Source organism: Oncorhynchus nerka, linkage group LG20 (genome assembly GCF_034236695.1).
Source record: "Oncorhynchus nerka isolate Pitt River linkage group LG20, Oner_Uvic_2.0, whole genome shotgun sequence".
Classification (NCBI taxonomy): Eukaryota; Metazoa; Chordata; class Actinopteri; order Salmoniformes; family Salmonidae; genus Oncorhynchus; species Oncorhynchus nerka.
This window is the reverse complement of record NC_088415.1, coordinates 34,991,124-35,018,421: the sequence shown is the minus strand read 5'-3', so window position 1 is coordinate 35,018,421 and position 27,298 is coordinate 34,991,124. Positions and strand designations below refer to the sequence as shown.

The 27,298-nt window shown below is 43.3% G+C and overlaps 1 protein-coding gene across 4 annotated transcripts; it reads right to left on the bottom strand.

Annotated features, from left to right (window-relative positions):
* Positions 1-95: 95 nt before the first annotated feature.
* On the bottom strand, positions 96-27,094 carry LOC115102347 (coiled-coil domain-containing protein 50-like). 4 transcript variants are annotated; one of them, XM_029622215.2, is made up of 13 exons: positions 26,995-27,094; positions 25,786-25,904; positions 17,364-17,426; positions 17,116-17,254; positions 15,796-15,889; positions 10,147-10,222; positions 7,816-9,213; positions 7,266-7,381; positions 7,064-7,147; positions 6,724-6,858; positions 3,541-3,629; positions 1,150-1,256; positions 96-1,061 (listed from the first exon to the last, which is right to left on the bottom strand). In XM_029622215.2, exons 2-13 carry the CDS (start codon positions 25,832-25,834, stop codon positions 910-912), a joined length of 2,502 nt encoding a protein of 833 aa, XP_029478075.2. In that variant the 5' UTR covers positions 25,835-25,904; positions 26,995-27,094; the 3' UTR covers positions 96-909. The 4 variants fall into 4 exon arrangements, with proteins under 4 accessions (XP_029478075.2, XP_029478073.2, XP_029478072.2 ...); XM_029622213.2 differs by lacking the exon at positions 26,995-27,094 and adding an exon at positions 26,522-26,972; XM_029622212.2 differs by lacking the exons at positions 25,786-25,904; positions 26,995-27,094 and adding an exon at positions 26,522-26,972.
* Between the last annotated feature and the right edge of the window lie 204 nt (positions 27,095-27,298).

The following is a 27,298-nucleotide window of genomic DNA, read 5'->3' as shown; positions in this document are numbered from 1 at the left end:
CATCCCTAAAACGGTTTCAGATGTGTTGCCATGTGAATTGGAGTGTTACTCAGATCTTCCCTTAATACTAAATAAGAAAACAAAAAAAGTCAAACAATAAAACAAACTGATTGATATTAACATTCTCTCATTAACATTCTCTCATCAACACAGAAGGCAAATATGAATAGGCAAGGCCAACTACACTGAACAAAGATATAAATGCCACCATTTCAAATATTCTCCTGAGTTACAGTTCATATAGGGAAATCAGTCAACTGAAATAAATTCATTAGGCCCTAATCTATAGATTTTACATGACTGGGCAGGGGTGCATCCATGGGTGGGGCCACCCACTGGGGAGCCAGGCACAGCCAATCAGAATGAGTTTTTCCCCACAAAAGGGCTTTATTACACACAGAAATACTCTTCAGCACCATGCTGTTTAATCAGCCTCTTGATATGCCAAGCCTGTCAGTTGGATGGATTATCTTGGCAAAGGATAAAATGCTCATTAACAGGGATGTAAACAAATGTGTGCACAACATTTGAGAGAAATACGCTTTTTGTGCGTATGGAACATTTCTGGGATCTTTTATTTCAGCTCATGAAACCAACACTTCACGTTGCGTTTATATTTTTGTTCAGTGTATAATTCTTCCCTTTGAATATTATTGAGTTATATGAAGCCAGTAAGAAAAAGTACAAAAATGTATGCACTCACTACTTAAAACGTGAAAATAAAGTATCTGGACCAGTCCTTTTAACAAAAACAAAATCCTTTTTGAATTTTTTTTTTTAAACATTTTTTAACTGGTTAAAGTGCTAGTTGGGATAACTAAATATAATTCTTTAAATCCTCTTGCAGTCAGGTAAAGTAATGTGAGGGGTGTGTGGTTATACTCCCGGGCCCATGGTCTCAGACTGACATCACTGCTGCTTACAGTTCTCCTTCTTCTCTTTGGATTTGGCGCGTACAGATTTGTCGCTTTGCCTCTTGGTGGGCGGGATGAACGTTGGCTCCTCCATAAAATCATGTAAGCCAGAGTGAGGAGTGGGATGAGACTGGCAGGAGGATGTGCCTATAAGGAACAACAGGATGTTTTAGAACTGCTCATTACCTCTACATTATAAGCTACATGTTATGATCCGCGGTGTTGTTATTCCTACCAGAGATTGTCGGTCCTGCTCTGATGCCCTCCTTGCCTTGTCTACTGGCCTTGAAAGTTGGGTCCAGTTCCTCTGCAATGTTTCTGATTCTGATTGGCTGTTGTGATCTGTAAAGATATGAGTAGTTGGTTGAAATATAGAACTACTTTCATAGCCAAATCTACCACGACATGATTGCAGCCCACTCAACGGATATCAAAATCTCTAGCAATCGGGGCACAAGACAAGGGTAATCGCTGTCTCCAATGCTCTACTCGTTGGGGGCGGAGCCTCTGGCAGAGTTGATAAGGAGCAATCCGATTATTATGGGTGTTTCTGCAGCACAAGATTTCACTTTACGCGGAATGATGTCTTGCTCTACATATCCAACCCTGAGAAATCCCTCCCATTTTAGACACAATTGCCCAGTTTGGCAAACTCAGGTTATAAGATCAATTTGAACAAATCCACTGTCTGCCCTCTCAATATTACACTCACCAGCTCTATGAAGACACTATGTCCTTTCCAATGGAAGACACAGGGGTTTCAATACCTTGGGATCTCCATAACACCAGATCTGAATAGCCTTTTCAAGGAAAATTATTCCACTCCTGGATCTCCCTCCCAATTAGCTTAGTAGGAAGAATGTCATCCGTATGAACATCCTCCCTAAACTGAACTATTTATTTCAGATGCTCCCATGCTATCTCCCAGTTTCCTTTTTCAAAACAACTAACCAAAGCATCACCAAATTTATATGGGGCAATAAAAAAAATCTAGGATCAAGTTCTCCACTCTATTGAAACCTGAATCTCAGGGTGGTCTTGCCCTTCCCTCCCTTCAATTGTACTACTGGTCTGCCCAAATCCGCAACATGCTAACTTGGATCACGAACACACAAGAGTCAACATGGATTCAGATAGAAGCCCAACCCTGTGGTTCATTGCCCCTAAGCTCAATTATATTCATTAATAACGTTAGTGAAGTGGGCAACATAGCCAAAACCTTTGTGATTTACAGCACCCTACTAGCGTGGAGGGACTGTAAGAAATACCTGGGCATTTCCTCCCAAATATGTTCTCACTCGCCTATAGTAAGCAAACCCAGACTTGCCATAAGCCCTGAGGGATGCCAACTTTAATCTTTGGCATACTCTAGGGATCAGGACCTTTTCAAACCTATTTCATCAGAAAACCACTACACTGAAATCCTTTCAAGAGCACTGCAGTGAATTCAATGTGCCAAGATCCCTTTTTGTAGACATCTTCAAATTAGACATGTCATTTCCTCATTTACTTCCAAGAGGTTTAGAGCTCAGTTGAATGAAGTTAAAACCCTTCTTGTCACCGCACAATCCATTAAAGGCAACATCTCTTACATCTATAGACTCCTTTCTGAGAAAGGAGGCTCCTCCTTTACTCCTTTGAAAATAATCTGGGAAAAGGACCTTGGTCTGACTATCAGTGATGAGTTATGGGCAGAGGTTTGCAACAGGGTATACTGCGCCTCTACTAATGTTAAAATGATCTAATTACACATTTTTGTACACATTTTATTACACTCCTTTGAGACTCCATAGAATGAAAACAGACATTTCTCCTAACTGTAAAAGATGTACCTCTGAAAGTAGAACCTATATGCATGTATTTTGGAGCTGTAGAGAGATTGCCAAAATCTGGCAATCTGTACATACTGCTGCACAGAAAATACTAGATGTACAGTTTGATATGACCCCGTGTATCTATCTTCTTAATGCCCAGCATTTGCTTATGACTATTACATACTTTGCTAAGAAATGTATTCTCCCATTGTGGGCCTCCAATACCCCTCCTACATTTAAAATGTGGATTGACCAGATTGTTGACTTTCTCCCTCTTGAAAAGCTCACTTATTACCTCCGCAAGAACAGCCCAAATTTGATAGACTCTGGTCTCCACTACACAACTATATTCAAATTGGACAGAGTGAATGGGGTGATTAGGGAAATTAGCAGATATGTTGTGTAAGGGGCTGTAAAATCTAAAAACTAATAATTTGCTGGTTGTCTCAGCTAAGGCTGGAAATAGCTAATAAGTACCTTGATAGTGCCCCTGCAAGTTTTATATTTTTTTATAATTATTCTTTGTGTGTATATATAGAGAGAGAATTAATTTTTTTGTATTTTTTTAAATTATATATATATAGTTTTAAATATTATTATTTTAAGTCTGTCACATCTGTGAATGTGGAATGTGTTTTGTTGGTTGAAAAACAAGAAAACTTTAAATTGAATTTTTAAAATATTTTTTTTATCTCTAGCAATTACTTTTTCAAAAGCCCCATACTTCTTCAGCAAATGATAAATCAGTCAGATGCTAAGGAGGGCACTTCCAGCCTGGGGTTTCCCAGTGTTATATACACACAGTGACTCACTGGGTTGTGGGTCTAGGGGCCTGATAGTCTGGAGAGCAGTCTTCAGTAGGAGATGGAAGGTCATCTGAGCCCAGTCTCTCCCGCTGGATCTGAGACACAGGACAGTAATTAGAAACAATATTCCTATTGAAAACGTTGTTTTGAAATAAGACACTTTATTCAAAAGTAGTGTCAATAGTTAACACTACGTAGGCAATGGCTCATTACAGTTTGTTTTTTTCTTCCCCCAATCGCTTTGGGGCGGCAGGGTAGCCTAGTGGTTAGAGCGTTGGACTAGTAACCGAAAGGTTGCAAGTTCGAATCTCCGAGCTGACAAATCTGTCATTCTGCCCCTGAACAGGCAGTTAACCCATTGAAAATAAGAATTTGTTCTTAAATAAAAAAAAAAAAAATTGGTGTGGTACATTTTCACAACTTCGTATTAAACTCAAAACAGATCAAAAAGGCAAGTATTTTAAAACTAAGCACATTTTCAATTGACTAAGTATAACATCCTCATCATAGTCCCTTTTTCACTAAACTTAAAATCAGTTTAATCTAGAAACACATGTTTCACATTGCAATACATGTTCATAAAGTAATTCCATAATGCAATGCTCACATCACTTTTGATAGGATCCTCTTCACATTTGTTAAAAATACATTTCACTAGGACTTAAGTGATTATCAATTAAGAGCAGTCGGATTAACGGTTTGGTAAACCTATAGATTTTAAACTGGTCTACTACACATAATAATGACAATGGATATTTGTGAAGTATTAATATATTTCTAAACATTTGTAAAAACCTGTTTTAGCTTTGTTATTATGGGGTACGTAGATTGTAGGATTTTCTTTAAAAAATGTAAACAATTATAAGGCTGTAACGTAACAAAATGTAGAGGTCTGAATACTTTCCGAAATCACTGTATGTAACAAATGCTTCCTCTAAACACGTGTCCAACATGCTTTACTAAAATTGCATTGGCCAATGCAGTACTGTAATATTAGTAGGGTATCCACCCAGTGGGTGAAAACGTGCTTAGGCGATGACATTACACTTCCTTATGTTAAAAAAAAACATGTTTTTAGATCAACCTATGGCCGAACACTCAGGACAGGCTTGTTGCAAACTAGTGCCTGATAAACATTGAGATAAGTGAAAGAAACATTTGTTTAATTTGATTACAGTACACCAACAGTATGTTGCGCTTATTTCAGAACACCACTTGTATATTTTGCATCATGATTATGAACGATGTCTTCAATGATCACACACCTTTGATCAAACATGGGAGAAATGGAAACGTGGTCAGTCAATTTCAACGGGTAGTGCATTGCCTAATGTACTGTAGCATATTACATTCAAAAGGGGCAGTTTTGAAACATGCATCTTGCATTTATTGCTAATGGATTGACTGGTTGTTAAAATAACTACATTGAGAAGATATCATTAAGTTGGTGACGATTAAAGCAATGTTTTTATAATCTTATATAGTCGAAGTGGGAAGTTTACATACACCTGAGCCAAACACATTTAAACTCACTTTCACAATTCTTGACATTTATTCCTAGTAAAAATTCCCCGTCTTAGGTCAGTTAGGATCACCACTTTATTTTAAGAATGTGAAATGTCAGAATAATAGTAGAGAGAATGATTTATTTCAGATTTTATATTTTTCATCACACTCCCAGTGGGTCAGAAGTTTACATGCACTCAATTAGTATTTGGTAACATTGCCTTTAAATTGTTTAACTTGGGTCAAACTTTTCGGGTAGCCTTCCACAATAAGTTGGGTGAATTTTGGCCCATTCCTCCTGACAGAGCTGGTTTAACAGTCAGGTTTGTAGGCCTCCTTGCTCGCACACGCTTTTTCAGTTATGCCCACACATTTTCTATAGGATGAGGGCTTTGTGATGGCCACTCCAATACCTTGACTTTGTTGTCCTTAAGCCATTTTGCCACAACTTTGGAAGTATGCTTGGGGTCATTGTCCATTTCGAAGACCCATTTGCGACCAAGCTTTAACTTCCTGACTGATGTGTTGAGATGTTGCCATTTATTTTGTGAAGTGCACCAGTCCCACCTGCAGCAAAGCACCCCTACAACATGATGCTGCTACCCCCGTGCTTCACAGTTGGGATGGTGTTCTTCGGCTTGCAAGCTTTTTCCTCCAAACATAACGATGGTCATTATGGCCAAACAGCTCCATTTTTGTTTCATCAGACCAGAGGACATTTCTCCAAAAAGTATGAACTTTGTCCCCATGTGCAGTTGCAAACCGTAGTCTGGCTTTTTTATGGCGGTTTTGGAGCAATGGCTTCTTCCTTGCTGAGCGGCCTTTCAGGTTATGTCGATATAGGACTTGTTTTACTGTGGATATAGATACTTTTGTACCCGTTTCCTCCAGCATCTTCACAAGGTCCTTTGCTGTTGTTCTGGGATTGATTTGCACTTTTCGCACCAAGGTACGTTCATCTCTAGGAGACAGAACGTGTTTCCTTCCTGAGCGGTATGATGGTTGTGTGGTCCCAAGGTGTTTATACTTGTGTACTATTGTTTGTACAGATGAACGTGGTACCTTCAGGCATTTGGAAATTGCTCCCAAGGATGAACCAGGCTTGTGGAGGTCTACAATTATTTATCTGAGGTCTTGGCTGATTTCTTTTGATTTTCCCATGATGTCAAGAAGAGGCACAGAGTTTGAAGGTAGGCCTTGAAATACATCCACAGGTACCCCTCCAATTGTCTCAAATGATGTCAATTAGCCTATCAGAAGCTTCTAAAGCCATGACATAATTTCCTGGAATTTTCCAAGCTGTTTAAAGGCACAGTCAACTTAGTGTATGTAAACTTCTGACCCACTGGAATTGTGATACAGTGAATTATAAGTAATTGTTGGACAATGACTTGTCTCATGCACAAAGTAGATGTCCTAACCTACTTGCCAAAACTACAGTTCATTAACAAGAAATTTGTGGAGTGGTTGAAAATCGAGTTTTAATGACTCCAACCTAAGTGTATGTAAACTTCCAACTTCAACTGTATTTTGGATCAATGGTGAAAGAGGTCTTCAAAATGAATGCACAATAAATACTTGTAACGCAGCAGTCTCATATTAACAAGTGTTAAATTCACCACACACACGTGAAAATGGCACCAAAAAGCGATTGAAAACCCCCCAAAAAACAGCAGCAGCTACCAGTCTCTCTCTGGCAGTTCTCCTGTCATAGGGGTCAACCAGGTCATGCGGTTCACGCTGTGACCCCGGGCCATCAAGGTCACGTGAACGACGCTTTGACTTCATTTCCTGCTTCTGCATGAAGCGGGCGATTTCCTGACAGAGGACACAGTGACCACAAATTGTCATAATCACACCTTCGGCTTTGAAGGCTGCATTTTCTAATGGTTTTGCTAAGCCTATGATTTATCTGATGACTAGTGAGATTGGGTGATAAAAAGTTCATACAAACTTGAGACTCCCTTAAAGAAACGGACTAAATCATTATATTTACTGCTGTACCTCCAAAACAGCGTCTTACCTCATCCTGGGCCACTTGTGCCACTCTGAAGTCTCCCGCTGGATAGGAATCGCGTTGATAGTGGGAGGGACGGGCTGGAGGGCTCTGCAATGACAACACCAGAGAAGAGTGGTTAACACTCAGCAACATAGTAGTATTCGGGGGAGCTGAAAGTACATCCAGCAGGTGGCACTGTGGGTGTGGTATCCTTCCTGTCCCTTACCCTCCTCAGCAGCTTCTCCTCCTCCTGCAGCCTCCTGGCCAGCTCCTCATCCAGCAGCACCTGCTGCAGCTCCCCCAGGTCCAGACATGCCCCTTTCTCCGGCTGCAGTGCGGCTCCTGTGGGAGGAGAGACTTGGGGTCAGGAGGGTTTAGAGAAATAAGGGGTGTGATGGGAGTGATGCTGTGATATGATAAAAGGTATATAGGTACATAAATAACAGACCTTGAAGATGAAGACAGACATGTAATTAGAGGAAAGAAACAATACAGCACATGCTGTTAGATCAGTCTGTTAGATCATTTCAAGAGATGAGAGGACAAAGAAGATGAAGGCTGGAGAGGGGTTGAAGAAGAGCAGCTGTTCTCTGAATAAAGGAAATCCAGGTTAAGATATTTCCCAGACCATCAGAATGACCAACAATACTACAGAGGAAATATCACACTTTTGAAAAAATACCCTTAATCAAAAGGGAGAGTACAGTAGCTGCCTCCCTGCAGGTCTGCCTGTTCAGAGCACTGAGGTACCTGCAGCCTGTAGCTCTGGGTGTTACCTGCTCTGTGGGTGTGCTTGGATCTGGCCCTGATGGAGGGCCCTCTGCTGCAGAAGCTTTCGCTGCGCTGGGAGACTTTCTGTGAGGGTGGGGGTCTCTCCTCCTCCTCGGAGTGGTACTTCTTATCCTCCTCCTCAAGCTGGTGTTCACTCCTCACCCTGCGCTGGCTATGGTAGTGCCTGTCGCCCCTGCCCTCCTCCCTCTCCTTGTCCCCACCTGAGCTGACCTTGTATCTGGGGTCTCCACTACTCCTCCCCTCTCTCTCTCTGCTGAACAGCCTATCATTTCTACAGTGTTCATCATAGACCTCAGCCCCACTAGCCTCCTCTATGGTCAGGTTTTCATGGATTTTTTCTCTCCCCCCCTCATGACCACGGTGACAGAGGCTTTCTCTTTGTGAGGCACTCCTTTCCCTGACATCTCCATGGTAACTGGGCCTGTTGCAGATGGCCATTTGAAAAGCCCTCTGTGGTCGAGAGTTGTTACAGGCGATGGTATTTCCCCCATCATGCACCTGGCTGTCTCTGCCCCTACCCCTTGCCCGCTGTGACCGTGACCCCCCGTTGAAGCTTTGCCTCAAGGCCACACCCCGCTCTCTTAAGTCATGGGCAATCAGCTCCCAGACATTTCCTGCCCGCCTGCTGTCGCCATGGTAACTATGACAGCGTCTGCTGGTGTCGTCCTGGAAGCGGACTTGTTTCTTGTCGCTGGTCTCTCTGTGGGTCCAGCTCCTTCTGACCTCATATCGGTCTCTATCCTGCACCCCTCTAGCAGGGTCACTAGTTCTTCCTCTGTAGTGCCGCTCCCTGCCATCCTCTGACCTGGGGTCCCTGTCATAACCCACATCACGAGCTACCCTGGGATTCATGTCCCAAATCATATCCCTGTCCTGCAGACTCCCCCTTTCTTCCCTCTCTACTCTGCCCCTCTCCCAAACCTTGCCATGGTCCTCTCTGAAGCGGTTGTGGCGGCTGAGACTCCCGCTGCTTCTCTCTTGTGGCTGGTGCACAGGAGTCATGGAACCACTAGGGGCAGTGTTGAGACGTTTCTCCTGTCTACACGGCCGGGATGGAGGGAGGTGTTCAGGGAAAACAGTGTCTGTGTGCTCTGAGCCTTCATCACTCAGATAGTCAGGTGGAGGGCATTGGAGGTCGTTTCTGATGCGTCTAGGGGGATCCATTTGTCTATCACGTGATGATAGAGTTCTTTTATTCTGTCCTGCTGTCCTGTAGGGCTCAGACAGACGCGCAGCTGTAGAGTCTGACTGTGGCTGTGTGTTAGAGATAGAACACTGCCACCTGCTGGTAGCAGTCTGATGGTGCAGCTCTTCTCCATGTATGGGGCTGGTGCTGAGAGCAGGCTGGTGTGGGCAAGGCGAGGCAGGGACGCTGGCACTGTCTTTAGTCAAGCCAAACATGCAAACACAAAAGCAGGTGAATGTGGGTGTTTGTGTTTTACATGTAGTATTAGGCAGGTGCAGTAAATGGTGCAAGACAGACTTGGGCTGCATGTGAAAATACAAGGGGCCATGCTAAATTAAATGCACTTTTTTAAAAACACTTCTTAACCCTATTGGGCCCAACAGAGGCATGTCATTAAATTATCATAAGATTATTTAGCTATAAGTGCACATTCAAATACAAGCTTGACAGACAAAACACATACAGTGCCATGGTCCATGTTATTAAGGAGATAGCTATAGCTGAGTGATTGCCAAAGGGATAAGGCTGACCATCTATGCTGCCAGGAGACCTGTGGGGTCAAGTGGATGCCAATGGGATTGACAGCAGTCAAGCATGCAGAGCAAAGCAGGGTTAGATTAGGGCCCAGCCTCCCCATGCAAGCGTTAGACCACACAGCATCTATGATCTACACCTACAACGCGGTCACAATGATCCAGCTGTGGAGGGCTTGATGGTTCGTCACTTTCAGTGAAATTAGAAACAGTGGGGTTTATTTAGTTCATTAAGATTTCAAGTTCCTCAGTGTCATATTTTGTCCTCGTTGTGATCATAAAAGAAAACAGAACGCACCCCAATCATAGCTTTGAAAAAAATCATTGAGAAGTAACAGAATTATCAGGAAAGGTCAGAATAACAGGCACCACCCAAAGTATGATTCAAACCAAAGCAATCAATTAGACATGATTTCAGAAATAAAAGAAGCCACAGAAAGATAAAAAGGAACCCTAAAACAAATGGCCTTGTCAACACAGGAGCCTTTTACACATTAAGTACACCGTTAGAGACATTATTGGAATGGTTAGCAATATTTGGAAAGTGACAGTATCAGTTGCTTCCCTTATACAAGATAAACAAAGTGTGGCCGTACCGTCACTGAGGCTCTCCTGCCTACTCCTCTGTCTGACCCTCAGCCCCTCCTCTTCCTGGATGCGTTTAGCCATTTCCTGAGGAAACAATGTTACCAAATTTCAATGGTCACATACACATGTTTAACAGATGTTATTGCAAAACGCCTGTGTCTATCGTTTCATCCATGGGACCAGAACCGTAACAATGAATTCAGCCAGCACGTCAATAAAATGAATAGTTTTGAGATTATAGAAACAAATGTCTTCAGCAGGTATCAAATATCAAAGTAAATAAGAGTGATTTGAGGTCAATTCAGAGCAGAACAGACTCTTCACACACTCAGTTGCCATACGGAGTCAAAAATGTCAGCCAAGTATTGCGGGTGAGGTTAACCAGGCCTCTGCGTGTACGTGGGCAAATGTTGGCATCAACGACTGTGCTTCCTATTAAGCTTCCAACCATCTAGCCTTCATTCAAAAACCCTTCCCACTGATTTCCCTGTTTCCTGCCCATGAAGGTCATTAATATGTACAGTACAGATTAGCACCACAAGGTGTCAGTATAATATTGCACACAATCACCGTACAAAGACCGAAGCAATTACTCAAGATGGTAAAGCAAGCACTAGCAGTTAACAGAACCTTCAAAGAAATCAGCAAAGAATGAATGGTGAGTGATGTGAAGCATCCACAGAACAACATGGCTACAAGTGTACGATTATGACACAGATTAATAACAATGCCAAGAAGTATACTCTATGTACAAACAAGGATCACAATGGTCCATGACTCAGTCTGGTGGTTCAGGGGGTTAACGCAAACACACAGTAAATGACAAAACATGAACTCCATAGAACACAACACACATGTATCTTTGCCTTGTTCTGTGGAAATGAGAGCACTACAACTAAACAGTATTTATTATCATGGGTGGAAACCTGCAGCATGATAAACACTGAAGGCTAGCCGCTGTCATTGCATAGACAGAGTCTGGGTGGCCTGCATTAGAAAGGCATTTGTCGACAGAGGAAGTGTTGAATGCAGAGTCACAGTAGGTCACTTGTTTCCATTATGAGTGAAATTGGGCAGGTCCACATTGGCCGCTCAGCACAAAACCAACTCTGGGTTAGCATGGTCCCAGTTCAGTTTGTGCAGTCTTACCAACTCTTATGGTCAATGTGGCAAGACGACACAAATAGATCTAGGACCAGGCTCCTGGTGGCCTGGCGAGGCTGGTTATTTCAGGAAGGCCTGGGGGCTGGCTGACTCAATGGAAAATAACAGATCAGGCCAGCATCAACCTAGAGACAGATCAACCTTTCATCTCCCCCTGCCTGCCGGGCAAGCAGAGACTGGGCTCTGGTCTGGAAAAAGTGCTAAGAGGACTGCTTCACTTTCACCCAACACCTTGTCAACTGGGCATGCCAGAGACACCCTGTACAAGAGCAGCTCTAATAGACCTCCAGAGACCTGGGCTGTGCCTTCTATCCCCAGAGCCCTCCTGTACAAGAGCAGCTCTAATAGACCTCCAGAGACCTGGGCTGTGCCTTCTATCCCCAGAGCCACCCTGTACAAGTGCAGCTCTAATAGACCTCCAGAGACCTGGGCTGTGCCTTCTATCCCCAGAGCCACCCTGTACAAGTGCAGCTCTAATAGACCTCCAGAGACCTGGGCTGTGCCTTCTATCCCCAGAGCCCTCCTGTACAAGAGCAGCTCTAATAGACCTCCAGAGACCTGGGCTGTGCCTTCTATCCCCAGAGACCTCCAGAGACCCTGTACAAGTGCAGCTCTAATAGACCTCCAGAGACCTGGGCTGTGCCTTCTATCCCCAGAGCCCTCCTGTACAAGTGCAGCTCTAATAGACCTCCAGAGACCTGGGCTGTGCCTTCTATCCCCAGAGCCACCCTGTACAAGAGCAGCTCTAATAGACCTCCAGAGACCTGGGCTGTGCCTTCTATTCCCCAGAGCCCTCCTGTACAAGTGCAGCTCTAATAGACCTCCAGAGACCTGGGCTGTGCCTTCTATCCCCAGAGCCCTCCTGTAAGACAGACATCATCGATCCATTGTAATGAAGAAGCCCTCTATAAAAATACAGTGGGGCAAAAAAGTATTTAGTCAGCCACCAATTGTGCAAGTTCTCCCACTTCAAAAGATGAGGCCTGTAATTTTCATTATAGGTACACTTCAACTATGACAGACAAAACGAGAAAAAAATCCAGAAAATCACATTTATTTGCAAATTATGGTGATTTCTGGCTCTAGGTGACACCTGTATTCAAGAGCATGTTGTGTCTCCACCGATGGTGGGCACAACAGACTCAACACTGATTATGTAAAGTAAGGTCTAAGCTACACCATAGGAAAAAAAAAGTTTATGCATTTTTAGAGAGACGTTTTTTTATGTCTGCAAAAAAAGGACAACAATCCCTGTCAGTATAACCTCTCGACACCACTTGTAGATCAAGCGCTGCAGGTTTAGAGGGTTCTCAGTTCAACATCTCTAATGACACAAGTGAAGTGTTAAGAAAGACCAGACGAGCACAAGCACTGTTCCTCTTAGCTTGAGTCACAGAGCACTTCGCCAGCTCAGCGCTGCCAGCCTCAGCAGACAATTAGCAGCTTGACATGGCAGGTTAGCTCAGGAAGTGCCATGGGGATCTGGCATTTAGACTGACTGCACCGCCTGGTGCCTTCTGTTCTGCTGTGCAATTAAACAGTCAGCGGGGATGCTAATATTTAATCAACACACTACATCAGCCAATCTTCCATAAAGGTGAATTTGCTTGGAGTGTGTTTGCTCATCATTATAATTAGCTAACATTGAGGGCTTCTGAAAGTGATTTAGCACTATTAAATCCATGGAGTAAAGACTAAGCTTAGTCAAGTGATTCTACAGACGAGCAAAGACATTGACCTTTAGACATCAAGTATATAAAGAATTCATTAAAATTAACAAATTGCTGTCTTTTGGGGACTTGCAATAACCTTGTAACTGGAATATGTATACACAAAAAGGACTGGCAACATGAAAGACCACCACTTACAGCAACACTACTGTTCCTGGGCCAAGCCACTAAAAGATTTCCACCCTACCCCTAGAATGATGGACACACCCACGGTCTGCTCTGACTTCACTCACTCTGAACAAGGATCCTTTATGAGAGTGAGGCATCTTCATCTAAAAAGGGATAATCCAGCCCAAACCACTGATACCTATGATTTACAGTGGTAAATAACACTAATGTGACAACAAAATCTAATACAACACATAGCAGAGTACCACCCTTCATAGTTTCAACCACAGTGGTGGCTGCATCATGTTATGGGTATGCTTGTAATTGTTAAAGGATAATTCCACCCACTGCTGATGTCAAAAGGGCTTTATAAATACATTTGATTAGTCCATTGTTGACATGGTCCCAAATCTTTTGTTTGTCAGCAATAACATTAAGATATGAAACTTTCAAAATACAGGAATCATTCGCGTATCATGCTTTTTGGATCATATGACGCAAAAAGCGCCATCATATGATGTAAACTACATCATATGGGTATCAAGCCTCCATCGTCTTATTGTGTACATTCCTCTCTCATGCAGAAGCATATGCGGTCTGTGTATCTAACCTAACGTAGCATGCGTAAAGGAGTATCCATCTGTGTCAGAGTCAGAAATCATGGTCATTGAATTAATTACCATGTCTCTGCGCTGAACTAGGTTGAATATTTGCTATGAAAACTACAACTTCCTTCTGCCATGTTTCCCATATAGTTTTGGACTTTTCTCTCGTGAATGATTCGATCTCTCTAGAGAAACGATGTGCTGGGCTCACAAAAATCCCAAAATGAAAGGTTCAATTACTTGAATTCCAATGTCGGTCAATTAGTTGTTTAACCTCTCTTGGGTAGAGGGCAGTATTTTCACCCTCCGGATGAAAAGCGTTCCCAAAGTAAACTGCCTGTTACTCAGGCGCAGAAGCTAGGATATGCATATAATTGGTAGATTTGGATAGAAAATGTAGTGTTTTCTAAAATGGTTAATATAATGTCTGAGTATAACAGAAGTGATATGGCAGGCGAAACCCCGAGGACAAACCATCCAGGGATTTAAAAAAATATATATTGTCATAGGATTTTCCAATTGTTTTCTATGGGATACCCTTATTAGGAGCTGGCTACAGTTCCTATGGCTTCTACTAGATGTCACCAGTCTTTAGAAATTGTTTGATGTTTTTCTTTTGAGAAATGAAGTAGTCCTATCCATTGTAAGTGTCACTCCAGGTGGACTCTACTGTTTTGGTGAACTGGAGCGCGCTTCACCTTGTTTTTATTCGGTATTAGAAACAGTTTACTCAGTCTTAAATTTTATCGACGTTTTAGGGTACCGGAGGTTGGATTAGGAATGTTGTTTGAAATGTTTGGACCAAGTTTACAGGTAACTTATTAGATACTTTGTAAGCATGTTGGGCGAGTTGAAACCGGTGTATTTCTAAATCAAACGCGCCAAATAAATTGACATTTTTGGGACATAAAGGACATTATCGAACAAAAAAAGGCCCATTTGTGATGTTTCTGGGACATTTGAGTGCCAACAGAAGAAGAGCTTCAAAAGGTAAGGCATTAATTATATCGCTATTTCGGACTTTTGTGGCGCACCTGCCTGGTTGAAATATGATTTTCATGTGTTTGGGCGCTGTCCTCAGATAATCGCATGGTTTGCTTTCGCCGTAAAGCATTTTTGAAATCTGACACAGCGGCTGGATTAACAAGAAGTTAAGCTTTATTTTGATGTATAACATATTTTCAAGAAAGTTCAATATTTCAATTACGTATTTTTGAATTTCGCGCTCTGCAATTTGACTGGATGTTGGCCAAGTGGGACGCTACCGTCCCACCTGCCCATATTAATAACCTCCCCCAAAAAACACAATTTTGGTTAAATCGCTCAGCACTAGCTCTTCGAGACTTATCCAGAAATACACTCAGCTGTAATCGCTGCCAAAGGTGATTAACATGTATTGACTCAGGGGGATGAATACATATCTAATCAAAACAGGGTTTTATTTATCGTAATATTATTTTTTTTTACAAATGTTCGAATTTTTCACTTTGACATGCGTTGAGTATTTTGAGTAGATTGTTGACAAAAAATGACAATCAAATACATTTTAATTCAATTTAGTAACAACAAAATGTGGAAAAAGTTCAGGGGTGTGAATACTTTGAAGGCAATGCACCCATTTTAGACTAAATATTTTACAAAGTTGTACAGATAAAGCCTCTGCATCCATCTAGCCTGTTTGTCATAATACTATCCTTCAGTGGGACAGTAAAAGGGATGGAGCATAATCTGGAGTGAATTACCAGGAAACTACTCAACTTGTTATTTACGCTAAAAGCGCACAAGTTGTCACTCTGGTGGCGCTTTGACCCTGCTCAAATCTGAGTGGGTAAACCAGGGGCCCAGAGCAGCATTCAGCTCCACTGGGACCTTATTCTTTACAGAGCCACGTTATATATCAAGCTATTTGGACCCCACAGAACTGAAGTAGATACAGGAAGCTAGAGGAAATCCACTTGGATTACTGAGCAGTGAGTACAAAAATCAGTATTGTAGAGAACCACTATGAACCGCCAGTCTCTCCTCAAATCAAAAGGCATCTGCAGTTTACCTCGTCCTCCTGCTCCCTTCTCTGAGCCTCCTCATCAGCACATCTCAAGATCTCCTCCTGGATCATCCTGGCGTACTCAGAGTCCTCCTCCTGACTGTACATGGAGGGGACAGGGGAGAGGGCTAGGATTACTACCGAGAGATCAGACCACCCTGTGTTTCATATACAGTATAGTATGTACAACATGCTGCAAGCCATATGTACACATTTTAAATGATGTAAGAAGTGTTTATGGAAACCGTCTAGATCAGTCGGGGTCAAACTGCAGAGGGTCACAATTCTTTTCGGGGTTGTTGAGAACGATGCATTAGAAAATTAAAACATGTCGGAACAATTTTATTTTCATTTTGATAAGAGATTAAAATGTAATGAATGTAAGGTTATTTGTCAATGTAAAACTAGAAATGTGTATATTTTATGGTTGCGTCATTAGATTTGGAGTGGGGTCACGAAAACATAGGGTCCCCAGAAATTCTGGTGGAAAAAAAATGGGGTTCTCGCTGAAAAGTTTGAATACCGGTGGACTAGACTGTTTGAGATAATGACAGACAGGTAAGTACAATAAATGCACAGAGGTAATATGGAGAGTATCAGGTAGTGTGTGTGTGTGTGGGGGGGGGGGTTTAGTATCCTTGCAGGGACCAGAAGTCCTCACAAGGATGGTAAAACAAGGAAAATTCAGAGAAGTGGGGACATTTCACCAGTGCCCACAAGGAAAAAAGGCTATTTTAGGTTTAGGGGTTAGGGTTTGAATTAGGGTTAGAATTAAGAGGATAGATTTAAGAGTTAGGGAAAATAGTATTTTGAATGAGAATAAATGTTTTGGTCCCCACAGGGATAGTAAAACAAAAGTGTGTGTGTGCATGCACATCGAGAGGATGAGGTGGAGAACGTGTGTGTGTGTGTGCATGCACATCGAGAGGATGAGGTAGAGAACGTGTGTGTGTGCATGCACATCGAGAGGATGAGGTGGAGAACGTGTGTGTGTGTGTGCATGCACATCGAGAGGATGAGGTGGAGAACGTGTGTGTGTGTGTGCATGCACATCGAGAGGATGAGGTAGAGAACGTGTGTGTGTGCATGCACATCGAGAGGATGAGGTGGAGAACGTGTGTGTGTGCATGCACATCGAGAGGATGAGGTGGAGAACGTGTGTGTGTGCATGCACATCGAGAGGATGAGGTAGAGAACGTGTGTGTGTGCATGCACATCGAGAGGATGAGGTAGAGAACGTGTGTGTGTGCATGCACATCAAGAGGATGAGGTAGAGAACGTGTGTGTGTGTAAGTAATATTTATTTAAATCAACATAGTGCCTTACAGTTGTCTAGATGCCTGGCTTAGGAGGGCTCCGTGTTGAGCTCTCTGTTCCTCCTCCTCATTCTGCAGCCTCTTGGCAATGCGGATATCATTCTGCACCAGCTGGTTCTTCTGCATGTTGGTAGTGTAGTACTGCTCAACTGGAACAGAGGGGAACACAGGGTTACACGCAGACAGATAGAGTGGACCAACTACTACTGTAACTGACTCATTACTATGAGGGACTGGGATTGATATAGTTGTACTTACTTTCCTGTTCCTGTAGGTTGTGTGCCAACGCTCCATCCTCTAGGACAGCAAAAACATGGCACACTGAAGGGAAAAAAATGGCAGTTGGTCAAAAGCCATTTTAACATTTCAAATCACAAAAGAAACAACAACAAAAAAGCATTTATTTCTACAAAAGAAGGACTAAACATCTTTATTTCCATGTCATAAAATGTGACCATAGCTTTGGGGAAAAATATTCGTTCTTTAATGAGAGAAAGACAAGTGACGTCAAATACTTCTATGCTGTTTCTATGTACAGTAGATTCAATACTGAAAGAAACATAATACTGAAATTGCAACTGCCACTGTGGTACGGTAACAAAAGATCAGACTGGTGCTGAATTGCGCTGCAAGGAGACAATGTAGTGGGCAGTTGTGTTTTTGGCACAGCAGTCCCTCAGACCACATCAATAGTCACCCATGACATCCTACACTGCCTGGTCCAATCACATTTTGTACTAAGAGGCCAACAGAAAGGGTACAAGACATTACATAGACTACATCTAAACAGGCTATACAAACAAGCCCTCCCTGTGTGTTTGGGTATGTCTATTATTGTAGTGTGATGACCAGAGTCAATGAGTTTCATGGCTGGAGCTGGAGGACTGCCCAGTGAGTCTCAGAGGAACACCCAGTCTGGAATTGTGCCAGCAGCTGCAGTGTAACTGTGCACCAGAGCAGACCATGCCAGACCAGACGATGTTGTGTGCTGTGTGTAGGGTCTGGGCCTCTGTGTCTCTACCATCACTCCTCCCTACAGCCTCACACTAAAAAGGTTTGCCTCATGGCAGTGTGCTCACTCTTTTACACAAGCACCCAAAAATAATACATAGTGAAGAAACAAAAATACATGCAAGAGATATTAAATTCTTAGATATGTAAAGTGTATTCATACTGAATAAAAATATAAAAACACAACATGTAAAGTGTTGGTCCCATGTTTCATGAGGTGAAATAAATCATTACACAGGTGCACCTTGTGGTGGGAACAATACAAATGTGTTGTCTGACAACCTCACAATGCCAGATGTCTCAAGTTTTAAACGAAGCATGAAATTGGCATAATTACCGAAAGCATGTCCACCAGAGCTGTTGCCAGAAAATGTCATTTCTCTACCATAAGCCGCCTCCAACGTTGTTTTAGAGAAGTTAGCAGTATGTCCAACCGGCCTCTCAACCGTTGACAATGTGTCACCACACCAGTCCAGGTCCACATCAGTCTTCTTCACCTGAAGGATCATCTGAGACCAGCCACTCGGAGAGCTGATGAAACCGAGGAGTATCTGTTTGTAATAAAGCCCTTTTGTTGGGAAAAACTCATTCTGATTGGGTGGGCCTTGCTCCCCAGTGGGTTGGCCTAAGCCCTCCGAGAGACACCCACAGCTGTGTGCCCCTGCCCAGGCATGTGAAATCCATAGTTTAGGGCCCAATTAATTTTAATTGACTGATTTCCTTATATGAACTGTAACTCAGTAAAAAATAATTGTAATTGTTGCATTTATATATATATTTTTTTGTTCAGTATATAAAACAACTTTTTACAGACTGTCTACCACAAAGACAACTCTAGTGGACCCCAGGAAGAGTAGCTGCTGCTTTTGCAACAGCTAATGGGGATCCGAATAAAATACCAGATGTATTTTACCTTTATTTAATTAGGCAAGTCAGTTAAGAACAAATTCTTATTTTAAATGACAGCCTAGGAACAGTGGGTTAACTGCCTTGTTCAGAGGCAGAAAGACAGATTTTCATCAAGTCAGCTCGGGGATTTGATCTTGCAACCTTTTGGTTACTAGTCCAATGCTCTAACCACTAAGCTTCAATAAATAAACACAACAAATCAATTGACAACTCGTAAATGGAATGAACCAAACCTGGTTTCTCACAAGTGTAGCCTAGGTTGTGCGCTCTGTAAACAATGTGTCCACTGACAATGACAATTGTAAAAGACTAACAATAATAATAAAATGCGTTACAGGAAATGACGTAACCAAACAAACATTGAAGACGGTACTACTGGTGTGCCAAGTTTTATTTTATTTTAAATCTGTCGTTCTGCCCCTGAGAAAGGCAGTTGACCCACTGCTCCCTGGGCGCCGAAGACGTGGATGTCAATTAAGGCAGCCCCCCCCACACCTCTGACTAGGTATCCCCTTTTCCATTCCCCTCCTTTTTTCTTTGCAACTGCTCGAATAGCAGCCTATCGACCAAACAATCGACCAGTCGGCTAAATGGGGTCAGCATGTCTGAGTCCTTCCTGAGGAGAGGCCAGTGTGTACAGATCGATCTTTAGTGCCTTGTGCCTGGTCCCTGGAGGTGCCTGTTGGGGCCCCCACAGCAGCATCTAAAGACTCCCCAATTCAATCAAACTGCTGCATTATGGCCCGGCAGTGTTACACAGCGACAGCTCCCCCATCCCAGTGACTGAGATATACCGGCCACCTGCTGAACATAGTAATGCCCCAGATCAGATTACAACCAGATCGTTAACCATTCCCCCCAGTCCATAAGCTACCAGAAAGTTAGAGGGACAGAGAAAGAGACAGACAGAGAGAGAAAGGGATACCAGATTTGCAGAGGAGAACTTTAGTGAGGAGGCTGGTTGTTGTTAATGGTTTTAGTGGAACACAACATTTGAAACTTTCGGTGGAAAAATGACCACTGTATTGCCCCCTCCTTTGATCTAGTTTTAATAGCTAGTTTTAAGAGACCAGTGGGTTGTTTACAGTAGCCCAAGGAGGGTCTAAACATCTCTGCCAGCAGTGTGTATTTGTAAAAAAACTCACTCACTCTGGGGCTGACATGGTCAAGTCACTCTGGCAAAATAAACACTACATGCTTGACAGACAAATGGCTCCACCCCATAGCCAGTCACATTCTCCTGTTCCTCAGTTCTGACAGTCTATCGGAGCTTTTGCAGTCCTTTTTTCAAACACACACACATCAAATAGCCTACACTACCGATGTCAAGAAAAGGAGTTATTTCTTTGAGCAGATTGTGAAATTCCAATTAAAACACCCGCTGTCATCATCGACTGGGACAGTCCCATGTTAACGGTCAATGATCAACACCCCTGTCTCTGTCTGTCTCCATGTATCCCTCTAGCTTGTCTCGAACTCTCCTTTCTAAATAGGTTGAGACTGAAGCCACCATTTCTCTGGTGAACTGTAGTTACCTGCACTACACCCTGCTCTAATAATGCCATGTTACATTTTGGGTTTACACAAGCAGCCCAAGTTCAGTCAAATCGAGGATGTCTCCCTTTTTTCTTGTTCTGTAAACAGGGAAGGGACGCCGCCCACGACCCTGGGCCTTTCATACAGGGGTTCAAACCATGTACCACAACAAAGACTGACGTTTCTAGTTGATCAATTTAGGCCGGGATTCAATTAGATCTTGCTTTATTTAAAAAGGTCATTTCTAATTGCACCGACATCTGCAGCATTCGCCGTGAAAATTGCCTTTAAAACGTGCATTGCCGACAAAGCATAATCAGATTGAATACCGGCCGTAGTCTTTTTGAAGGCAGCATGCAAAAGTGCTCAACAACACTGTAGGTCAAAGGTGACCACTCTCTCTGACACTAAGCCGAGACACATTAAGTTTCACGATCACTGTGGAGGAATGCCAGTCTGAGTCTGGCCAGCATTCAGAGTTTAAGCCCAGCATTACCCCTCATCCAGACAGACAGACAACACACACCTGCCATATGGCTAGAGAGAATTTACCACTAACTTGATCGACCAGCCGCCCTTGTGTCCAGACTGCCCATTGTGCCATGGAAGGAGTAGGATTAGTCCCTAATCTGGCTTGGAATCAGGACAGCTCAGGAGTTGAAGTCTTTTTCCAGGCCTCAACTCACTCAGAAAAATTATATTGATGGGACACACACACACACGAGGAAAAAGTGCATCTATCTTGAAATACATTATTTGAATCCAAAATCATCATGCTAAACAGAAGGCAGTGACAGCTCAACTCAGTTCCCTCAGGCCCTAGAGCAGTGGAGGTGGAAGTGACTGGCGGGCTTCCTGGGTAGGTGTGTTAACCAACTTGTTTTCTGGAACTCATTCAACACTTAAACTATGCTCAAGTTCCACATCCAGGGGTGTGGATGGGGAGGGACACACACTGCATGACAGGGCTGGGAGGGAGTAGTCTGTGGTGACAAAAACAGAGCGAGGAGAATAGATTCAGCACAAATATGTTGTTTACATTATCTTACAGGGGAGGGGATCTTAAGCTTCTTTACAAAAGGCACTGACTTATAAAGCATGTTTCGTAAGAGGATAGGGAGTAAGAGATCAGGTGGAATTGGTAGTGGCACTTGAAGGAAGGACAAATTGGTGGGTAGGGGTTAACACGGTATCAAATTGTCAAGATGAGGGAGTCAGGGGGACGACATCCAGGGTTTCTGATAGATCCAACATTTGAAGAAGAGAGAAACAGGTTGATGAGGGTTCCAGACAGTAGCTGTTTTCCAAAGTCTGCTGTTACAGCCTCTCCAGAGGAAAGTCAGTAAAATGTTGAAGTGAAGAGTCAGAAGCAGGAAGCCATGACCTTTACGACCTCTGGGTAAAAACAACCTCCCTTATCATGAATCTTCCTCCACCGGGGATGTCAATCATGCACTAGGAAAATGACTGGTGTTAAAACAATGATTAAAGTGCAAATCTGTCCAACCAACCAAAAGTGAGAGGAAGCCACTGGTGAAACACACTTGGCTTTTATCTCCCCAGCCACTTGGCCTGTGGATGTGAAGTGGCTGGTTGACAAAATAAGGAGGGAGAGTGGGAGAAAGTGAAAAGGGGTTCTATTTTAGGCCAAATCCCCCCCCCCCACCACTGTTCCCTTCCTGGGCCCGGTTGCATAAAACATCTTAAGTGTTTCACAGAGCCCCTTAAACATTTCCTTAGGTAATTGCATATTTTAAGGGATTTTACAGTAGTTTAAAGGCATGTATGGCAGAAAGAGTCTATGGTTACCATGGAGATGACCTGATTTACTGAATGAATGTCTCCTCAATGAGAATGCATTTATTTTTGGAGATCGCAAAAAAAAGAAGATAACGTTTCTTTTAGTAACTTTTTTCATTTCATTTCTAGCATGTCACACTAACTTACAGAGTAGGTAGCTACAGTAGCTAGCTTTGTAGCCATGGATTGTTCACCTTCCATTGTTTAGCTAAGCAGCTAGCATGCTGATATACGTTTTCCTTTTGAAAACAGGGCAGAAGAAAACAATACTCGGCACCACAAACATTGTTTACATTGATATCAATAATTAATGACGCACTTAAGGGACCTCATGGGCACCCTTAACCTTTTTACTTAATTTAAGGGGACAATTCACCTTTAAATGTTTTGTGCAACTGACTTTAAGTCAAGGAAACTTTAAGGGGGAAAAAAATGAGGAAATAAACTTGATGTTTTATGCAACCAGGCCTTGCTCTTTTTATTTATTTATAAAAAATAAATGACCTTTATTTAACTAGGCAAGTCAGTTAAGAACAAATTCTTATTTTCAATGACGGCCTACCCAGACCAAACCTGGCCGACACTGGGCCAATTGTGCGCTGCCCTATGGGGCTCCCAATCACAGCCAGATGTGATACAGCCTGGATTCAAACCAGGGACTGTAGTGACGATGCAGTGCCTTAGACCACTGCGCCACTGCCTTTCGTCCCTCTCTATAAGTTTGAATGTTTTAACTAGAGTTGGGACCATCAGCTCCTGTGTGCTCAGACACTGTACAGTAAATATCAGTGTGGGCTAGAGCTGTCACAGAGCAGAGAGGAAGAGCGAGGGAGGGATGTGTGGACTGGGAGAGAGAGTAACTGGGTCGTCACTAGTTGCCACAGCCACAAAGTCATAACCCCCCCTCGCCCATTTCTACAATTTCTCTCCTTAAAATGTGATTTTAAACCTGACCACACTGCTAACAGTATACCTAACCTTAAATTAAAACCAAAAAGCACAAGTTTGTTTTCATGAATTTTTACAATATAGCTGATATTGACTTTCGCTGTGCTATATAGTGGAAAACAAGTAACTGGGATGGGGGTCAGAGGGGGGTGGGGGCCTTCCTTAGGGAGCTACATTCCTCCGATGAGGCAGACTATATCAGGAAAGCAGAGAAGAAAAAACAGGAACAGATAAGGGGGGAGTGAAAACTAAGAAGTTGACTTGGCTGAGCTTCTAGAATTGGGAAGGACAATTGGGACAGTGGGAACAGCACTTCAGGAAATAGAGGCAAAACACAAACTAGCAGTAGGAAATTAAATAACTTAACCCTTTTGAGTAAACCAAACTAAAACAATGAATGCATTCTGACAAATCATTTTGGTAAAAATGTATTGTGATGGTAAAGTTTAAAGTGATCAGACATCTTTGAGTGCTGCTATTGTTTTAGCAAGTAGTGTAGTGGTGCAATAGTCTACAGTGGGCTTTGTTTGTCCACTGTTCTCTGCTTAATAAAGCATGGAAACGCTCTCTTACACACTGTGCCCATTGTCAATGGAAACAAGTACAGAAAGAGCAATTATCTCAACATCTACTGCTGTCCTGCTCATTAGTTAGCTTTTATGCAGAAATGCCAAAGAAAAAAAAAGCTATGACCTACTACTGTCATTACAGTGTAAGAAAATGCGAACCCATCGGTTGAAAACAGTAAGTTTGTATCGGTACTGCATTAAGTACCAACAAAATGTAGCAAGTTAAAAAAGCAAAGTTTGCTTAACAATACAGAGTGGGGGGAGAGAGAGGGAGAGATCTAATATGCACCTAGCCAGTGGGGCGATCCTCCACCCTCAACTGCAGTGAGAGAGATCTAATACGCACCTAGCCAGTGGGGCGATCCTCCACCCTCAACTGCAGTGAGAGAGATCTAATATGCACCTAGCCAGTGGGGCGATCCTCCACCCTCAACTGCAGTGAGAGAGAGATCTAATATACACTTAGCCAGTGGGGCGATCCTCCACCCTCAACTGCAGGGAGAGAGAGATCTAATACGCACCTAGCCAGTGGGGCGATCCTCCACCCTCAACTGCAGGGAGAGAGAGATCTAATATTCACCTAGCCAGTGGGGCGATCCTCCACCCTCAACTGCAGGGAGAGAGAGATCTAATACGCACCTAGCCAGTGGGGCGATCCTCCACCCTCAACTGCAGGGAGAGAGAGATCTAATACGCACCTAGCCAGTGGGGCGATCCTCCACCCTCAACTGCAGGGAGAGAGAGATCTAATATACACCTAGCCAGTGGGGCGATCCTCCACCCTCAACTGCAGGGAGAGAGAGATCTAATACGCACCTAGCCAGTGGGGCGATCCTCCACCCTCAACTGCAGTGGGAGAGAGAGATCTAATATGCACCTAGCCAGTGGGGCGATCCTCCACCCTCAACTGCAGGGAGAGAGAGATCTAATACGCACCTAGCCAGTGGGGCGATCCTCCACCCTCAACTGCAGGGAGAGAGAGATCTAATATACACCTAGCCAGTGGGGCGATCCTCCACCCTCAACTGCAGTGGGAGAGAGAGATCTAATATGCACCTAGTCAGTGGGGCGATCCTCCACCCTCAACTGCAGGGAGAGAGAGATCTAATATACACCTAGCCAGTGGGGCGATCCTCCACCCTCAACTGCAGGGAGAGAGAGATCTAATATGCACCTAGCCAGTGGGGCGATCCACCCTCAACTGCAGGGAGAGAGAGATCTAATATGCACCTAGCCAGTGGGGCGATCCACCCTCAACTGCAGGGAGAGAGAGATCTAATATGCACCTAGCCAGTGGGGCGATCCACCCTCAACTGCAGTGGGAGAGAGAGATCTAATATGCACCTAGCCAGTGGGGCGATCCTCCACCCTCAACTGCAGGGAGAGAGAGATCTAATATACACCTAGCCAGTGGGGCGATCCACCCTCAACTGCAGTGGGAGAGAGGGGAGGGGGGATTTCTGGAATGGCCATCCCATTCCAGGCTCTTATCTTCAGTGCACAGGCCACTCGCTACACAGCAGCCTTGGCTTTGACAGTATACAATCCTGCCTGCCTGTCTTGCTAAGACATCACGAGCACCTCTTATCCCAGATGGACAAAAAGCAAAGCCCTTACTGATGGAAGACAGAGAGAAGGACAAGGCCACAACTGAAACACATTTACAGGCTTCTGGGTAGCTAACGAACACCCACCTCCCTCCATGAAATCCCTCAGGAGTTCTACGTAATGAGGGTCTGGCTTTTTTTTTTAGTTTCACAGTAATCCAATGTCACACACATTGGCACATTATTTGAAGTGAGGGCGAGGTGGTATGGTCAGGGCATATGTAGCCTGGCCTGAAGTGTTACAACTTTACTTCCACACACACCTGTTGACCTGGCCAGTGAGTCTAGTTCTCTACTTGCCTTCCTGGACCCGTGGCAGGTGGGACTGATCAATCTCCAGCTCTGTCATGGCTGCAGGAGGCCAGTCACAGCCTCATTGTCCTCAGTGCTGCCCACAGCAGTATCAGTACAGCAAAACCCTGGGGAATGATGGATATATCATAAAGATAAGAGAGTCCAGTATCATTAAAAAAAGTCATGTTCAACACTGATCTGCAGTAGTAACTCTTACAGGAGACAACACACTTCACAGCAGGCACCTTAAGCAGTGGACTTTCATAGTCCTCAAATCTTAATTTGGCTTACAGGTGTTTCTTTGGACAGACGACTGTACAGTAGGCATTCAGTTGAAGAAGCACACATTACAACATTCAAGTACTATTATGAAGGTTGTTGACTGACATAAGCTGTTATGGTTGGAAGGTAAAGTCTAAACTCGAGACAATATTGTAACGTTTAACACTGTTACACATGTAATACTTACACTCTACTGAACAATAGTGAAAAGGTCGAGAAACGCGCACCTAAATGCAAAGGCTTTCTACAGCAGGATCGCTACGAGATGGACCCAATTCCATTCCAAGGGCAATGTACAAAATTGTAATGACATTTGTATTGTGATAATGGCGACACAGACAATGTGCTCTTTGTCAAATGAATAAAAACATCAACAATGGTTTAATGCGTGTCTGTCAAGCTCATCAATCAATCGCTAAAAACATTCCCAACCGAAACAAAACCTAAAGCTGTAGCCTACCTGTATCCGCAGCCCACAGTCCCGAATATCGTTTGTTCGCGCATTCAACAATAAACATGACAGTGAAGTATAAACTTTGAGATTCTGTCGAAGTTCCTTATTTTCCAGACACTTTATCCGCAGTTATCCTTTCATGTTCGCCATAGTCTCCGATACGTCTCGCAAACCTATTCCAGGCGTCTCGACCTAATACAACTATCTTTTTAGTTTATCAATGAAACAAAGCCGTCAGTCTGGTAGTTTGATGGGAAGCCAGCGGGGACAAACTTAGCACACTATCTCTGTCAAGTTGTTTGGCTCGTGGCACTAAACACTGGCAGGAGCATTCCGGAATCCTTGGGACGCCCTTAACCTCTAACCCTTAATTCCTAACTTTAACCCTTAATTCCTAACTTTAACCCTTACCTAACGTTAACCCTTACCTAACTTTAACCCTTACCTAACTTTAACCCTTACCTAACCGTAACATTTACCTTAACCATTTTACATTTTCACCTCAACGGGTTAGCAAGTCCCATGTATTCCAGATAGCTTGGACCGTAAACACTAGACAACAGCCATGTATAGACAGCGTGCGGGATCCCGTTTTTTTTTTAACCTGTGCTCTCTCACAAACTCGTGCACGCACTTGTAAATATTTATATAGGCGCTTATTATCAATATCATTTTTATTTTTGCATTATACAGACTTGTGCATGTGGCTGGGACTGAACACTACATCGTTTTAATAATTGTCTGTGATTCACCAAAAAAAACGTTGCCACCAGTTATAAGATA

Bases quoted from the DNA above. Each gene is read 5' to 3' on its own strand.
- LOC115102347 (XM_029622212.2), bottom strand. From the start codon at position 26,579: ATGTTTATTGTTGAATGCGCGAACAAACGATATTCGGGACTGTGGGCT. The intron at 7,148-7,265 runs GTAAGGGACAGG...TTGTCATTGCAG, and splicing joins AGGAGAAGCTGCTGAGGAGG to AGCCCTCCAGCCCGTCCCTC. The intron at 1,257-3,540 runs GTGAGTCACTGT...ATATCTTTACAG, and splicing joins GCCCCTAGACCCACAACCCA to ATCACAACAGCCAATCAGAA.